Source organism: Cibotium barometz, chromosome 50, assembly GCF_041138505.1.
Source record: "Cibotium barometz isolate CiBa-2024 chromosome 50, ASM4113850v1, whole genome shotgun sequence".
NCBI lineage: Eukaryota > Viridiplantae > Streptophyta > Polypodiopsida > Cyatheales > Cibotiaceae > Cibotium > Cibotium barometz.
This window is the reverse complement of record NC_141095.1, coordinates 1,226,572-1,245,000: the sequence shown is the minus strand read 5'-3', so window position 1 is coordinate 1,245,000 and position 18,429 is coordinate 1,226,572. Positions and strand designations below refer to the sequence as shown.

At 49.2% G+C, this 18,429-nt stretch overlaps 1 protein-coding gene across 2 annotated transcripts in view; it reads left to right on the top strand.

The window, feature by feature from the left end:
• Positions 1-18,429, top strand: part of LOC147609704 (Transport protein particle (TRAPP) component) — a 41,874-nt gene that overhangs the window by 11,066 nt on the left and 12,379 nt on the right. For both annotated transcript variants that reach the window (XM_086786907.1, XM_086786906.1), the window contains exons 2-3: positions 701-818; positions 942-1,176. In XM_086786907.1, the coding sequence (XP_086643033.1) occupies positions 701-818; positions 942-1,176 (353 nt within the window). The remainder of the gene's footprint in view (positions 1-700; positions 819-941; positions 1,177-18,429) is intronic.

Genomic DNA, 18,429 nt, shown 5'->3' with positions numbered 1-18,429 from the left:
AACTGGGTCGGGTGGCTGGTTGGCTGGCTGCCTGACTTGGCTGACTGGGGCCCAAGCCACATGGGCCTGGCCGACATGGTCTTGTAAGCATGGCAAGAGGTTGGCTACCCCTTGCAAGGCTAGCCACCTCTTGGGGCTAGCCTTAGGGCTGGCCCCCTTTCAATATGCAATGTACTATATGTCCTACATGCATCTACTGCTATGGTTGACATCTACATGCTCCTGAATGATGAACACTTGCTGAATTCTCCACAATGGGTTAAGAGGACTGACTTGACACTCGAGTCTTGTGCTTCCTTGAGAAGAACTATGAGAAGCTTTTGAGCGCTTATAAAGACCAGCCAATGTTTGTCAGTTCTATCTAGATTACCTCTATGGAGGTTGAAAACTGCAGGGAGAATTAGGTTAAAGATTCTAGAAAGGATCAATAAAGATTAGGAAAAGAGCTAAAAAGATAAGAATGCAGGACATAAAAAATAAAGGGAATTACTCTCGAATCTTTAAATGAACCAGGAGTGGCCACTTTTGGATGCATGAAAAGGGGGAAAGCACCTGCTTTTTTCAGTGGTGCCCCTACTTAGTAACCCTCGCATGCATGAGCAGCTTTGGTGACTCCTATTTTAGCCCCAACCAGCATGCACCAAGATTGATGCAGTGAAAGCAAATTTCAAATTATGGCTCTCTTGTTTTCTTGAAGCAGATACACTAAAGAGCGCCCTAGGTTTGGAGACCATCTGGAAGCAATCAAATTCATTTGCAAGGATTTTTGGGCAGAAATCTTCAAGAAACAAGTGGATAATTTGAAGACAAATCATCGTGTAAGCTACATCAATATTTGTATGTGCAATTTAATTACTTGATGCCAAAGGAAGGAAATGTTTTTTAGTGTTAATTTCACCTTTAACCAGTGTGTAATGCATGGGCTTCTCTTATTGGTGCAGGGTGTATTTGTCCTACAAGATAACCGGTTTCGTTGGCTTACGCATATTTCTTTAGACTCGCCGACTTATAGTGGAGATGGAGTTTCCGTGGAGAATTCTATGACAAACAATGCTGTGATGGCTGCAAGAGCAGCTGGCCAATATTTGTACTTCCCATGCGGTCTGATACGTGGTGCATTAACAAACCTTGGAGTTCCATGCGATGTCTCTGCTGAGGTTGCAAGTCTTCCTGCATGTAAGTGCATCATTTTTACATGTCTTCTTTACTTGCTCCCATCAGTTTCTTGAATTTGTCTCTCTCTTGGGCCTGCTCCCAACAACTTAAAACTACCTTCCTTTAATGCCTGCGTATGTGCCTTCTTTTTCACCATGTCACTCTTAATGGTGCAAAGCTCTTGTTGCATGGTCACTTTATTGGAAGCAATGCTAGCTTAGAGTGTTGTGGCTCTTTTTTCATCACATATTAGAAATTCACAAGCAATCTATACTCAAGCAATCAATATTCAAGTACGAGAAACAATCAAAGTACCCAAAAGCGACAAAAGGACCAAATGTACTAGAGATCAGAGCAAATCAACATAGCATGAAATGAGTGAGTGTATATATGATCAAATCCAATACAAGAGCTCAGTGTGAGACTCTCAAGGAGTAGAGAGGGCTGCTGTCCTGTGCTGATGCTGAGGGTGGAGAAGGCCACAATCCAAAGCAGATGGTAGGCTGCTGCCCCCAAGAAATGAGCAGAGAGGGCTGCCGTCCCGATGTCGAGGTAAAGGAGCAGAGAGGGCTGCTGTCCTGATGATGGTGGATGAGGGCCGCGATCCCGAGGTAGTAGGAGCCAAGGTAAAAATGCTGGAAAGCTCTACTGTAGCAGAGGGCTGCTGTCCCAATGATGAGTAGCAGAGGGGCTGCTGTCCCATTGATATGATGTAGATATAAATGCTGATGTGCTGTAGATGAAGGCTACTGCAGAGGTGAAGTGCAGCTCCTGAGAACAAGCGCTGCTCTGATCCAGAGAGGGAGGCCGACAGTAGCTGTAGTAAAACGCAGCCTGTAGAGGATGGAGCACTGGAAGCAGCAGAAGGTATGAGGTGATGCGCAGCCTGCAGATGAAGAAACACCAGCAGCAGCAGAAATGGAATGATGCGCTGCCTGTAGATGAAGAAGCACCGGCTGCAGCAGATTTGGAGCAATGATATTCCTGTGTGTTGTAGCTGAATTATGATGAGTTTCTTATATATATGCCGCCGTAGGGCTGCTGGTCGGTCAGGAAGAGCTGTCGGCGGCCAGCAACAAAGACAAATAAATGCCAAAAAAAGACCCTTTTGGGCTGGATAAAATAGCAAGTTTGGGCATATTTTCACACCCCCCCTCTCAGGCCAAAAGGGGACCATGAGAGAAGAGGAAAAAAGGGGTTGAAGAGGAACATGAAAAGGAATGTGGCTTTGGTTTGTCGAGGGTGTAGATCATGTGCTCTTCGACATGTGTAGAATCTTTTGAGTTTGGGCGGTACTGGATCCATGCCACAATGCAAGAGGTTTTCACATGCACGAATGCCCATTTTTGGATTTTCATTCACACATGCGTTCCAAACACAAAAAACAGAATGCTATGCAAAGGGGATGCAAGATGGTAAATGCAATGCAATGGGTTTTCACATGAGCCGTGCCCTCACGGGGTTTTCACTGACGCATGTGCCCGATACAACAATGATAAAAATCCGAAAGGAGAGGATGGTCCCTCTCTCAATATGCGGAGGGTGATGGTGGAGGACTGATGTCGATCCGTTCGTGAAGATGCTTGAGGATGGGCCGGTTGACGAACTTTGTAAGGATGTCAGCATGGTTGTCCACCGTAGGAATGTAATGAGCCTGATGGTATCAAGCTCAACCTGTTTCGTGGTAAAATGAAAATGGACATCCACATGCTTGGTACGGTTAGAAAAAATAGGATTGCCAGCGAGGGCAATCACACTCTGATTGTCGACGAAGATGGTAGAAGCGGTGTGGTGTCAATGGTAACGCATATCTCTGTAAGAAGCTGATGAAGGTACATAGCCTTAGTGGTGGCATCATAGAGGGCCCGATACTCTGTCTCAGCGGAAGAACCTACAACAGTATCCTACTTCTTGGTAGACCAAGAGAAAGGGGCAGATCCAAGGGAGTACAAATAACTACCATGAGAATGCCGAGAATCGGTATCACCGGCCCAGTCGGAGTCCGTGTAACCACACAGGGTGATCCCACGACTGTAGTGAAGTCCAAACATATAGGTACCTGCTACATAGTCACAAGGGACGGGGGACGGTAACGGGGGACAGGGACGGGAATGGGACGGGGGACGGCCATAAGTAGGGAACGGGGACGGGGGTAGGAACGGCACTTAAAAATTACTTTGTCAGTACCACCCACTCGCCTATACGGGCAAAGCTTGCATGCCCATGGCTGTGCACCACCTCCATGAGGGGATGGGGTGTGATTGACCTCATCCCACCATGTCCATCCCGTCGTCCTTCTACGGGTAGTTGGAACTTGAAGAGCCACTACCACAAGGAGGATGCCATGGATGATGGATGCCTGCTTGTCACTTGATAGCTTGAGAGAGAGAGAGAGAGAGAGGGAGTGAGGCTTGAGCCTTGAAAGTTGAGGGAGAACTTGAGAAGTTGAGTGTGAGGGTGGGTGGGGGGGTGTGTGCGTGTGTGTGTGTGAAGCTTGAGAGAGTGTGTGTGTGAGGGAGAGAGTGTGTGTCTTGAGAGGCTACAGCTTGCTTGTGTGAGAGCTTTAAACTTGAGACCTTGGCCCTTGAGGCTTGCCGCTTGAGGGAGAGTGTGTGTGTGTGTGTGTGTGTGTGTGAAGCTAAAGCTTGAAGTGTGAGAGGGAGTGTGTGTGTGTGTGTGTCTTCTTATAGGGAGGGAGGCAAGAGAGAGGCCAAGGCCCAAAGCCTCAAAGGCTCAAGGCCTATGGGCCAAGGCTAAAGGCCCATGAAAAGCCCCTCCCAAACAACCAAAAAAAAAGGTAAAAAATGTGACCATTGTCCAAACAGTAACCTGCGGCGTTCCCATGCAGCCGTCCCCCACAACTGTCCCCACCTGGATCCGTCCCTGGAACGTCGTCCCTTGTGAGGGACGCCCAGCTGGGAACGTCCGTCCGTCCCCGTCCCACAGTGTTCCCGGGACGGCGTCCCCCCGTTCCAAGGGTCCGTCCCTTGTGACTATGACCTGCTAGATAGCGAACAACCCTCCTCGTTGAACTCCAATGTGGCCCCTTAGGAGCATTGAAATACCGACTTAAAATGGATGTGCAATAGGAAATGTTAGGCCAAGAATTTGTGAGCCATATGAGTTTTCCAACCACTTGGCGGTAGGCTCGCTCTTCATGTGGAGGTAAGTCCTCTTTCTTTGAGAGTTTGATGGTTGGATCCAATGGGGGAGCCACAGGGATAGCACCATCAAGAAAGCAGGAAGTAATGAGTTGAAGACAATGTTGGAGGAGAATGACTCAAACACAAGAGCCTTAGCCAAGGAAGTGCAGAGGAGATAGAGAAGAGTGAGAGTGAGAGAGAGAGAGAGAACTCACACAATGCTCAAGAATATCTTGAATGTCTTATTGAGGCTCAAGGGAGACCTCGTATTTATAGTAATACAAGGGTATGGGCGGGCGCCCAACTTATGGGGCGCCCGGCGGACCAAATACAAAGAATGCCTTTACAAGGCCCAAATGAGGGCCAAATGTACAAGTAAATATATGGCCGCGAAGCTCTCGACAAGAGCTACGCGATGATCAAGGTCTGGAGGCGAAACTGGGACTTTATACCCAACAACCTCCCACTTAAAGGGCCAGTGAAGCTCCTCTAAGCTATGTAACTCCCACCCGCTGTAGACACATATCAAGCTGTGCTTTTGGCAAACTTTTGGTGAGAGCATCTGCAGGGTTCTCATGAGTGCCAATCTTGACCAAACTGACCAAGCCATCATCTAGCACCTGTCTGATGAAGTGGTACCGTACATCAATGTGTTTGGTACGAGCATGAAACATGGCATTCTTAGCCAGGTATATGGCACTCTGGCTATCACAACCAAGGACCGGAGCCCTCTCTGGTAATCCAAACTCTGTGACAAGGCGTGCTAACCAAATGGCCTCCTTAGAAGCCTCTGTGACGGAGATGTACTCGGCCTCAGTAGTAGAAAGTGCTACTATCCTCTGGAGTCTAGAGCACCAAGAAACAGCACCACCTGCAAGAGTATAGATGTACCCACTAGTAGACTTGCGGGTATCAGAATCACCTGCCATGTCTGAATCACAATAACCCTGCACCTCAAGTGGACCTTTACCATACATAAGGCATTTCTTCTGTGTCCCCTTCAAGTACCTCAAAATAGACTTTATAGCATCCCAATGTGCTTTGCCCGGGTTGGACATAAAACGACTGACTACTCCCACTGAATGAGCAATGTCTGGCCGTGTAGCAACCATAGCATACATAAGAGATCCACAAGCAGAAGCATAAGGGATCCCACGCATAGTACTGGCTGCATCATCATCTTTTGGGCAATCATCCTTGGATAGTTTAACATAGGGCTGCAATGGAGCACCCAAAGGCTTAGAATCAGCCATGTTAAATCTATCAAGGACTTTCTGGATATACTTCTCCTGTGAGAGGAAAAGCAACTTCTGTGCTCTGTCCCGTCTAATCCGAAGACCCAAAATATGTTCAGCTGAACCCAAGTCCTTCATAGCAAAAGCTGACTTCAGCTGGTCCTTAAGAGCTTCCAAAATGCTCTTATTCTTCCCTGCAAGAAGCATGTCATCAACATACAGCACAAGTATCATTGGGCTGCCATCTGCATCAGTTTTAGTATACAAGCAATGATCTGCATGGCTACGATTAAACTTTTGGTTAAGCATGAAAGCATCAAACTTTTTGTACCACTGCCTCGGGGCTTGTTTCAGCCCATAGAGACTGCGCTTCAGCTTACAAACCAGATGTTCTTTGCCAGGAATGACAAAGCCTTCAGGCTGCTTCATATACAGCTCTTCATCTAAATCACCATGTAAGAAAGCTGTCTTTACATCCATCTGATACAGTTCTAAATCCAAAACAGCAGTGAGAGCAAACAAAACACGAAGGGTGGTCATTTTGACCACAGGAGAGAAGACCTCCTGAAAATCAATACCTTCCTTCTGAGCATAGCCCTTAGCAACAAGGCGGGCTTTATACTTAGGCTGGCCGTCAACTGTCTTGACTTTGTACACCCATTTGTTAGGAATAGCCTTCCTTCCTTTGGGCAACTCAACCAAGTCCCAAGTGTCATTTGCATGTAGAGACTTAATCTCCTCCTGCATAGCATGCTCCCACTTGTTTCGGAGTTCACAAGACTTAGCCTCTTTGAAAGTAAGAGGCTCACCCTCATCTGTAAGCAAAACATGTTGCAAAGAGGGATCAAAACGCTGAGGTTCCCTCCGAAAGCGAGTAGACCTCCGTACCCAATGATCATTGGCTGGTTGGGGGTCAATATCGGGAGGAATCATAATTTCAGCATCAAAAGGCTGCGGGTTTTCACGAACAGCCTGATTTTCAGCATATAGGGGTTGCTGCCCTACACCTCCAGGAGCATGAAGCGGCTGTCCAACCTCTTCTGGCTCAAATATCACAGACTCATTATCTTCAGCCCTTTGTGAAGCATCCTGGGGCTCATTTTCAGCATCAATGGGTGGCTGCCCTTGCTGAAATTTGACCTTTTTCTGATCACCATGAGAGGCACAAACATTACGGAGCAGCTTTGCCTCATAAAATACAACATCCCGGCTGCGAACCACTTTGTTGGTTGATGGCAACCACACACGGTAGCCCATCTCACCTTCATCACCGTAGCCAACGAAGGTGCCCTTCTCGGACTTAGCATCAAGCTTGTTCCGGTCTTCCTTGCGGATATGCACATATGCATCACAACCAAAGATGCGTAAGTGGGCATATGAGGACGGTTTGCCAGACCAAACCTCCTCAGGGATTCCACCTTTCAAAGCTGTGTGTGGAGATCGATTGCAAACATGAACTGCAGTTTTCAAGGCTTCTCCCCAAAAATCCTGAGAGAGATTAGCTGTGGACAGCATGCATCGAATTCTTTCACACAGTGTACGATTATACCTTTCAGCCACACCATTTGAAGAGGGACTATAGGGGGGTGTAAGTTCCCTCTTAATGCCATTATCATCACAAAACTTCTGAAATTTAGTACTAACAAACTCACCCCCATTGTCAGTGCGTAAGCATTTAATCTTCACTCCTGTTTGAGTATGAACAAATGCATAAAACTTTTGAAATGCAGCAAAAGCATCATCCTTAGATTTCAACAAAGTGATCCATACTTTTCGTGAGTGATCATCCACAAAAGACACAAAGTACTTTGAACCACCTTTAGATTTAATGGGCATGCTGCATATGTCAGAGTGGACCAAGTCCAACTTTTCAGCCTTGCGAGAGGCACGAGAGGAGTAAGAACTCCTATTCTGTTTCCCATACAAGCAATCATTACAAAAATCAAGCTTGCTTCCTTTTGCATCAAATTTGTTCAAAGAGGACAAAATGGAGAGACCCTTTTGGCTCATGTGGCCAAGTCTCTTATGCCAAAGCTCCATGTGGGAGCGTACCTCTGCAAAAGCAATAAACTTACCAGACAAAGCCTGACCATGAAGGCTATATAATGTTCCTTTCTTGCATCCTTTTGAAATCAGCCTTGTGCCTTTGGTCAATTTCCATGTGCCATTTCCAAATATGGCCGTGTATCCCAAGGCATCAAGCTGGCCCACAGACAAGAGACTGGTTTTCAAACCAGGAACATACCTCACATTTGGCAGCACAAACTCACTACCATCCTGCAAAGTCAAATTCACGGTGCCCATACCTTCAATATTGCAAGCATGATCATTCCCCAAGAACACCTTTCCTCGGGAGCCTGCAGTGAAAGTTGCAAAACACTCCTTGATAGGAGTTACATGAAAAGAGGCACCCGTGTCAATAATCCAAGTCTGTGAAAGCACATCAGATTCATACATCAAGGCATGAATAACATCTGGTTCTGTGACATGCAAGTTATGAACATCAAGTGCATTAGCAGAAAAAACACATAGCACATCATCTGAGTCAGACAGTTCCTCTATGACAACACCAGAGGCCACATTGGCCTTGCTCTTGTCCTTTTCAAACTCTTCTGCTTTGCTGGAATTACTCTCTTTTTCCTTCTTTTTGTCATTTGAATGACTGGATTTCTTCTTCCGGTCTTGCTCCATCTTGTAAAATTTGCAATCTGGCTTCTTGTGGCCTTTACGACCACACTGGTAGCATGTAACATCAGACTGCTGGCCCTTGCTCTTGCTTCTACCCTTTGAATTGGTAGTAGTATTTCCCCGCTTGGTCGTCCTTCCTCGTGAGACATTTGCTGAACCGCTAGTCTCTGAGGTCTTCCTCCGGATATCTTCATTGAGAATAGCACCCCTGACTCCATCAAAAGTTAGGTTGGGATTTGTCCCAAGTGACACCACAAGTGTTTCCCAAGAGTCAGGCAAAGTAGTGAGCAAAAAGATAGCTTTCAACTTATCATCAAAAGCAGGCAATCCAGAATCCTGCATCTGATTAAGCACCCCTGTGAAAGTAGTAATATGCTCTACTGCATTCTTAGAATCATCAAGTTGCATATTCATGAGTTTCCTGATGAGATGTACCTGGTTCACTGGCGTGGTGATCTCATAGGTGCTTCTCAGCTTCTCCCAAACGGCATAGGCTGTTGTCAGCCCTTTGAGGTCTACAAGAACCTCATCAGCAACAGCCATCTGGAGATAGGCAACGGCCTTTCTGTTCAGGATTCCCCATTCATCATCTGTCATAGCAGCGGGTTTGAACTGCTCAAGTGCAGTATCACATTCCCGCAGATAGAGGATATTCTGAATCCTCACCTTCCAAAGATCAAACCCAGTGCCTGCAAACTTCTTAATCTCTAGTAGACCCTTAAGATCACTTGTAGACGCCATGACTTATCAAACTGACACTTCAGAAAGTAAGTAATAGCAAGATGTTATGTACCAGATATGGGTTGACTTGTAGGATGCTCGTAGATTGATGAAACAACTTCAAGTGAAGGTGACGTCGTAAGAGAATCACCAGATGTCGATGTAAACTCGCCGAGGGGCAGAAAGTTGCTGTCTTTGGTGTTGCTCGAAGATCCCGTCTGCTGGAGGGCCGTGAGGCAAAGACGGCTGCTGCTAGTGGCCGTGGGACTGCTGGCTGCAGCCCGGACTGCTGCTGGTGGTCGTGGGGCTGCTGGCTGCAGCCCTAGCTGCTGCTGGTAGTCGTGGGGCTGCTGGCAGCAGCGTTGGCTGCTGCTGGTAGTCGTGGGGCTGCTGGCTGCAGCCCTAGCTGCTGCTGATGGCAGCCGTACAGCAGGCAGAGAACAAGACCACAGAAAACGCTGCTGTTTACAGCAGCGCAGCACCAAAAACGCAGCAATGGAGTGCAAAAAAAAAACGCAGCACAAGGGGCAGCAAGGGATAGAAGAAACGCAGCACAAGGGGGCAGCAGAGGGAGAGAAAAAACGCAGCACAAGGGGGGAGCAGAGGGAGAGAATAAAAAAAAACGCAGCACTCTAGAAAGAAAAACGCACCATCTTGATGATAAAAAGGGAGGTGTTTGACGATCCCGTAGTCAAGTGGTGGAAGACACCTCTAACTCCATAGCTTCTGCATACAGCTTCCCTCCATAGCTCTGATACCAGTTGACTACGGGATCGTCAAACACCTCCCTTTTTATCATCAAGATGGTGCGTTTTTCTTTCTAGAGTGCTGCGTTTTTTTTTATTCTCTCCCTCTGCTCCCCCCTTGTGCTGCGTTTTTTCTCTCCCTCTGCTGCCCCCTTGTGCTGCGTTTCTTCTATCCCTTGCTGCCCCTTGTGCTGCGTTTTTTTTTTGCACTCCATTGCTGCGTTTTTGGTGCTGCGCTGCTGTAAACAGCAGCGTTTTCTGTGGTCTTGTTCTCTGCCTGCTGTACGGCTGCCATCAGCAGCAGCTAGGGCTGCAGCCAGCAGCCCCAGTTGTTGGAGGAGAATGACTCAAACACAAGAGCCTTAGCCAAGGAAGTGCAGAGGAGATAGAGAAGAGTGAGAGTGAGAGAGAGAGAGAGAACTCACACAATGCTCAAGAATATCTTGAATGTCTTATTGAGGCTCAAGGGAGACCTCGTATTTATAGTAATACAAGGGTATGGGCGGGCGCCCAACTTATGGGGCGCCCGGCGGACCAAATACAAAGAATGCCTTTACAAGGCCCAAATGAGGGCCAAATGTACAAGTAAATATATGGCCGCGAAGCTCTCGACAAGAGCTACGCGATGATCAAGGTCTGGAGGCGAAACTGGGACTTTATACCCAACAGACAATACTTTTGTTGTGACACAAAAATACCATCAGGATGTTGGACCACCTCCATGCCAAGGAAATATGAGAGAAGACCAAGATCAGTCATCTCAAAAGTTCGTCTCATTTGTGCCATGATATCAGCCACTTTGGCATGATGTGATCTAGAGATGATGAGATGATCGACATACAGTACTAGATAGCAAACCATCCCGTGATCTGTGGATATAGATGTTGGGATCACAGTGAGATGGTTGAAAACCTTGGTTGCGTAAAAATTTGTTGATTCAATGATACCACGCTCGGGGAGACTTTGCTTAAGTCCATAAAGAGCTTTATGCAAGCGGAAGACTTTGTCCTCATACCCTTGGAGCGGGAAGCCTAGAGGTTGGTCAACATAGACCACTTCCTCGAGAATGCCATTTAGGAAGGCACTCTTAACATCCATCCGATAGACTGGTCATGTGTGGTGTGCGGCCAGATTGAGTAAGTGTCACCAATTGGCCGACCATTTGATCCATGTCTAGTTTTTGTGTCTCATTCACTTGAGGCCAGGCCGGTGTCTCATGTGAAGAGGCCATTATTTTTGCTTGACATGGACGGGAGCCAGACTGGTGCCACCCGTGTGTTAGCAGGAAGGTGTTGCATGGACGGGAGCTAGACTGGTGCCACCCGTGTATGACCTGGATTGTGTTCTATCCATGGGATTGTCACGCCATGGAAGAGCCAGTATTTGTGCCGTGTCTTGCCTATGGGACTGTCACTCCATAGGGAGGCTCGTGCCCGGAACTGTGTCTTACCTATGGGACTGTCACTCCATAGGAAGACCAAGATTTATGTTTTACGTCGTGCCATTTTTGTGCCCGACAGATATTTTGTACTTGTTCCATGAACGGGAGATATGTCCATGATACTGTTTGCACATGCACTCTTGTTTTGCATGTTTTAAACTGTTTTCGCATGACTTGTATTTTTGTGTTTGCCTGCTTGATGTGTCACTTACTGAGCGGGGACACCTGCCAGTGAGTCGTGAAGTTTGCTGTGTTTTCTGACGAGTTTTGTTGCGTGTGAACAGGTGGTAAGTGTATTGCACATGTTGGTTTAATAGTTTATTCTCTAACCTTTTGTTTTATAAGGTTGTATGTTCACATTCACTTAAAAATGGGCACCCACATAGGGGCCAAGGTGGGGAGCCACACTTAACTTTTGTGTGTGTGGGGGTGGGTGCATGGTCACCTACCCACACCACCATGAAGCTGGCCGCCCCCATGCAAACGTGGGGAGCCGGCCAGCTGTGGTCGTGGAACTCCCCTCCAACACCTTCAAAAGATGGCGACCACCCTTCTGCTAAAAACATACACGATCGTGCGCTTCACATCCAGCAAGACGACTGCGCTTGTTCACCAACAGGCTGCCTCCCTTGCAAGCGGGTGGTGCTCCTCTCACAGCAGGCGGCTGTGGTTTATGTACGTGGCTGTGCTTATTCTCCACCGGGCTGCTCTCTGCACTACAAGCAGCGCAGACTGCAGCCAGGCGTCTCCTACATCCAGGCGGCTGTTTCCCCATCTCCTCAGGCGGCTGTGCCCTCTGCAGGTGTCTGCGCCTGTTTTCCAGCCAGCTGCCCACTCTTGCCGGCGGCTGTGTGCCACCCTCCAGCAGGCGGCTGCCTACTCGGCATAGCGGCTGTGCGCTCCACCACCAACAAGGCTGCTGTGCTCTGCATACTGGCGGCGGCTGTGCCTTGCATACAGGCAGCTCCTGCTCCATCTCTTTCAGGCGGCTTCATCACTCTCCCATTTGCAGCCCACAGGCGGCTGTGCCTGTCTACAGCTGCTGACCGCCCATGCTTCTCTTCCTGTACAGGCCTCTGTGCTCTTCACTAGGCGGCTGCATCACCAGGTGGCTGCTGCCAGATGGCTACGCCACCTCCTCCACAGCTGACGGCTGTGCCCTGCGTACAGCCCGCTGTGCACTTCTGTAGGCGGTTACAGGTGGTTTTGCACCTCTTAGGTGGCCAGCGAGAATGCCAACGGAGCCCCCTCGCTCCCCTAACCTGTCACCCACATAGAAGCGATGAATTCGTGATAGATTAGTCCCTCCCTGCCGGCGATCCGACCGAGAGAAACTAAGACTGTCCTGAGAGCGGGAGAAAGCCTCATGCTGCCATGCATCAGTGATCCTCAGTGTCATGCAAAATCGCTCCCAAGCTGCAAGCTCCGTGCCGTGCACTGTAACATGACTGCCTCCCACCCTATCGGCCGGGTCCTCAAGCATGTTGAAGTCTCCCCCAACACACCAATGTGCGGCCTATGGCTATGCATCCGTAACCTGGGTCCAGAACTCTGCTCTGGCACTAGCATGGTTGGGCGCATAGACATTGAGCACGCCAAAGAGCTCATCATGCATCCTCAGAATGACATACTATGCTCTACCAGGCACAATGATCCCGCGATCCACAATGGCCTGCCGCCATACATCCGCAATGACCATACATACTCCTCCCTGTCCACCCAAGGAGCCAAACCCTGCAGACCAAAAGGTTTCCCATCTACCAGGCATCACCGAACCGTATCTCCGGATCCTGCTTTCACCCAAATGGTGCTCCTGCGTCATCAAAATATCAACTGCCCCCAACCAGGCATCTCTGAAGCTCCTGCCTCAAGCAACCACGATAACGTATATAGTGTGCGCCGCCAAGGCCCTGTACATTCCATGAGATGATCCTCATGGATGGCTTGCTGAGGTGGAGGTTGTCTCAGCCGTACGGCAGGCCTTCGCAAGCGGCTTGGATGGAGAATAGTCCCCATCCGAGTGGCTGCGAATCTGCCCACCCGGTGTGCTGCAAGAATCTCGGACCAGGCGCCAGTGGCTGTGTCCCATGGCGACTGCCTCCCGCTCAGACAAAGCAACCTCGTGTATGCATACATATCCAGGGTCGCGTGCTAAGTCTGCCACTATGCGAACCACCAAATGTTGAATCCCGGAGGCATCCACACTCCCGGGATCAAAGAAAAAATGAGCCAACTCCCATAGTCGGCCTATCACGTGTGTCACCTCTAGATCGCTCACATGGTGAGAAAACCCAACTGCCTGAGTCTTCAAAGTGCTAAGAGCGAGATCCATAGTCCACTCCCGGTCGCTAGGGCCACAGAGAGGGAATGAGAAGGCCACCGCTGAATCAAGTGCCTCCTCCCCTGGGGCCGGAGGTATCACTACATGAACTCTGATGGGTGCTGGCTCATGGGGGCCCTCCGCTCCAAAAAGCCGTGTGAAGGAATAATCAAAAGCCTCCGAGCGCTGTCTAGTGTCGAGATGACTCAGCCGACTGCGGATAGAGGATATCCGTGAAGCCCGAATCGGCATGGTAAGTCTCCTCCGCGGTGCTCAAGCAAGGTCGGTGCTTAGTGTCCGCCGGACTGCAGGTGAACGCCAGGGAACTGCCAGGGCCTCCCGGGGAGCTGAGGCGAGCGGGGGGGGAGAAGGGGGTGGAGAAGGAGCCGCTGCCAAAACCGGAGCGGGGACGGGAGGAGGCGAAGGTGGAAGCGAGGCGGGAGGGGGGAATGGGGGGGGGGTGGGGGCGAAGGAGGGGGTGCTGGCATCTCCTGGTCCTCAGTCGGCGCTGGGGTCTCCTCCTGTAGGGGAGTAAAGCTGTTCCTCATGGGAACCCAGTGATGCTGAGACTGTGGCTGCTACTGCATCGGTCTCTGGGCGTGCTGCTGGGGCTGTCTCCCTCGACGGCGCCCTTGTCCAGGCTGCCACTCCGAGGTCTCTGTGGGCTGAGCAGGTGTCCCGGAGGCTGCCTGCCGAGCCGCATCTGTGGGCGGGCCATCGGGGGCCTGCTGCTGCGGTGAAGGTCGGGGTCTCCTACGAGGGCAGGCCTTGGCCAGGTGGCTGACCTGCCTGCAGATAAAGCACTGGTTCGGGAGCCCCGAAAACTCCACTCTCTGATCAATCCATCCCCCCCCTATCCTAGGTAGCTGAATGACCTTCGGAAGGGAGGAGATGTTCGGGACCAAAACTCTGACCGAAGGTAGCTCAGCTGCTCTGGCCACCACTGAAGCTGCTGTGGGGCCAGTCTCAAGCAACGAACCTACCAATGCTCCTAGCGTAGAAAGGAGCGGAAGGTACTCATGGCGGAGTCCAGGGAAGCAAACTGTAACATGGAAAAGGCGCTCTCCGTGCTCGGCCGCTGTTGGGTCAAAAGCCATGCTGCCAAGGTCTGAAGAATGCCCGAGCGCCCCTGATGTCAAGGGGACTCATGGCTAGGACCTTGGCCACGCTCTGGGCTGTCTCGAACTCGATCTGGTAGTGTCCACGGCCTAGTAGCTGAACGTCCAGGATCTTGCCCACATCTGCAAGAAGGCGGGCCTGGAGAAGATTCTTGATCTCCCCTCTGCTGGGGCGAGTGCCGACTATACGGCAGATGGTGGAATGTGCCTGGAGGCGTTCCACCTCTGCGGCGAGGCTCGCTTCCTCTTCTGGCGAAAGAGAAAGCCTAATGGGGGTATCCTCAGGGGCGGGCGAGGGGGCTGCGGGAGAGTCCCTTTGAGGTGGGGCGGGAGGAGCCTCCATCAGAGTCTGAAGCTATGTCGAAGGCGGAGCGAATGTGGAGAATCCTGCAAGAACCGAGCTGCACACAAAGGGCGGAGGGGGAAGGCGGAAGGCAAAAAAACCCAGGGGATGGAAAAAACAGAAAGAAGGGGAGGGGGGGGGGAAGAGGGGGCGGTGACTGGCGGAGGGGGGGGCGCGAAGGAGAGGAGCAGGGGGGCGGCGGGCGCTACCGCGCTGGGGCGCGCAAGCAAACCAGGCGGGGGAGGGGGAACATATGCGAGGGCAGGCGGGGGGGAGCAGACTCGTGGGCGGGAAGGGGGGGAGGGCGTGCAGGTCTCGTCGAAGTGCCTTCTTTTTGGCAAAAATCTTGCACCACAAGCTGGGCTTTGTATCTGTCCAAGGTACCATCGGTTTTAAATTTGGTGCAAAAGATTCATTTGGTTCCAATGATCTTATGATTGACGAGGGCGATCCACAAGGGACCACGTGCCATTACAATCAATACTTTCGAGTTCTTGTTCCATAGCTTGTTTCTAGGATAGCATCTTTCCACGATGTTGGCTCATCATGCGTCACATAGTCTGCGGAGAAAATGGAGGAAAATGAGGCACGAGAAGTGAGCCTGGTGGACCGACGAGGACCGTCCAAAGGGGTATCATGAGGAAGCATGCCAGAATCACGCATGGTCTATTGGTACCAATAGGGTAAAGGGTCCCTGGGTGGCTGTAACATGCAGCGGAAGTATTCGTAATTAAGGATCTTGTCACACAAGTCTCACACCGCCTTCTGTATCCTGAGTTTCGCGAGTTTAGCAATCCACTTTTATGACTTCAAACTTTAAGAGATTTAGAGAGAGATATAAACTCTACACTAGATTGGGTCCCGAATTACCCACTGAAGGGTCCCCTATCCCGTTACTGGAATAGTATTTGCTTTTATTACTTTGAAGAGAATGGCTTTGGACTGACGATAAGCCAAACGCAAGATCTCGGAGGACCAAGAGTCGGGCTGAACTACACACAGCTGTAGAAGCACCAATAATGATCGATCTCAAGCCTATGCACTCTTCCCAATGGATATAGGAAGGCTGCAAATCTAAGGCTAAGATATGGGTTGTTTGGGACTGGTTCTAGGCTGTGAATGAATGCTGAAAATGAATGTATGAATGCGTTTTACCTTCACCATAAGGGCTGTAGCAAAATGATGAGTGTATGGATGCTGAAAACTGTGTAGATGCTGAAAACGCTGAAACCTGAAGGGGCTGAATGCTGATTGATACTGCGTTCTGTTGATGATGTGCTGAATGGTCCAAGCGTTAATGCTCCTTGTGCTGAAGGATGAAGTGCTTTAAGGCTTGTGGCTGATTGGTGATGAATGAATAATGATAATAAAATGCTAGAAAATATGCTAAAAATGTAGAATAATGCTGAATAATATTTTGATGCTTTTGCCATGGTCTATGTGGTCTTATGTGCCTATGGGATGGATGATATGCAAAATGCAACTATGAACTAATGTAGACCCTAAGGCTTCTATGACTTCTATATGTATGAATGATTCTCTCCAAGTGGATTAAGGGACTTTGACTAATTGACTGATTGTCTAAGACTGAGGAATGACCTACGTAGCTCGTGCCTGACATATCCTAGACTGAGGATTACAATAGGGTCACGGCGTACGACAAATATCATCCTAAAGGGTTCTAATACTTTACAATGTTGCACTGATGATGATGAGCCATCTTGTCACCATGCACTATCAGTGTAGAGTGCATGTGACAGAAGCTGTCGGGAGGAGGAAGGCTCCTTAAGAGGCAAAGTAATAGTTGACTGATTGGGTTCATGTGGCATAGTCGGAGATTCTTGTTCAGATGGTAGTAAATCTTGCTCATCAAAGACAATGTCTCGACGAACGAAGATTTTGTTCGATCTTGGATCAAAAACTTTGTAACCCTTTGATTCAGAAGAATAGCCCATAAAAATGAGCTACTCACTCCTTGACTCAAGCTTGACCCTCGTGTCATTCGGAGTGTGAGGGTATGCACGACACCCAAAGACACGGAAATGGGAAATTGTCGGGTTTTCGCCATAAAATGTCTCAAACGGGGTCCTGTGAGGAATAGCGACCGTGGGGCAACGGTTCAGAAGGTACACCGCAGTGTTGACCGATTCTGACCAAAGGTGTTCAGGCAGCTCAGCTGTAGAGAGCATGGAGCGTGCCATATCCATCAGAGTTCGGTTCTTGTGCTTTACCACTCTATTTTGTGAGGGAGAGTTGGTGGAGGTGAGTTGGCGTTGAATGCCCTGTTCTTGCAAGAACTCTGAATTGATGGGAGATAAACTTGTCACCATTGTCATTGCGAGCAATCCCAATCGAGATGCCCATTTGATTAGTGACTAACCAAACCCACGTGGAAAAGTATTGGAAGACATTTGATTTATGCTTCAAGAAATACACCCACATGTACCTCGAATAATCATCTACAATCAACATGTAGTAGAGAGATCCATTCAAGGAGGGGGTTGGGGATTGCCCACTCAAGCTGAAGTGAATCAACTTGAGGATACCTTGAGCACGATGAGTAGCATGATGTGGGAACGGTGAACGATGCTGCTTACCCATTTGACATGGCTGGCAGACATCCTTTGTCAGTTTGAGGCTGAGTATGCCTTCAACCAACTAGTCTCGAGACAACTCATAGAGTGTGTCATAGGGCAGGTGACCATAGCGAAAGTGCCATAGTCGTTCAGTGTCCGATGGAGCTCTGGTCACATAGGCACGAACCTGATGAAACTCAGAACCCTCGAAAGAAGGCTCAGATAAAAAAAAGTAGACATCTGGTATAAGCCATCCTTTTGTGCTTGACCTCGGGCAACAAACAAGACCAGTAGTCTCATCAAACACCTCTACAACTCGCTTGTTAAAGTAAACTCCACGATCGAGTTGGGTAAGTTGGGATACAGAAAGTAAATTGAGGCCCAAGTTAGGAACAAGATAGACATTGTCCAATGTTACCTGATTGGGGTCTGTGTTGGTGTCAAATAAAACCGTGCCAACAGATTTGATGGGCATCAGTGTGTTGTTGCCACATGGAACTTCACCCTTAGCAGGTCACTGAGAGATAAAAATGTCAACATTGCGTGCCATATGGTGTGTAGCTCCACTGTCAACTACCCAAGTGACCGGATGGCCACAGGGAAGTGTTGGGTGGGCTTTGATGATGGGCACAAAAAGATCATCAGGTAACTGACAAATTTGAACGAGCGCTTCCACACATTGACTGCCTCGTCTAGGCCGTTGTTTCTTCTTTCTTTCGAAAGAGTTGCCAAAATCAACCTCAAATGTGACCTGATCGACATTGGCCGAGGGGTCGGGATATAGTGTAAGAGATGACCAATAAGACATCTCTTCCGGGGTGGCAAAGGAAACTGACTGGGTGGGGGGGCCTTGAGCAACTTGACCAGTGGGTTGCTACAAAGATAATCTAGGCCAATTTGTACCATTGCCTTGTTGCTAGTTCCTTGGTGGGAAACCCTGTAGA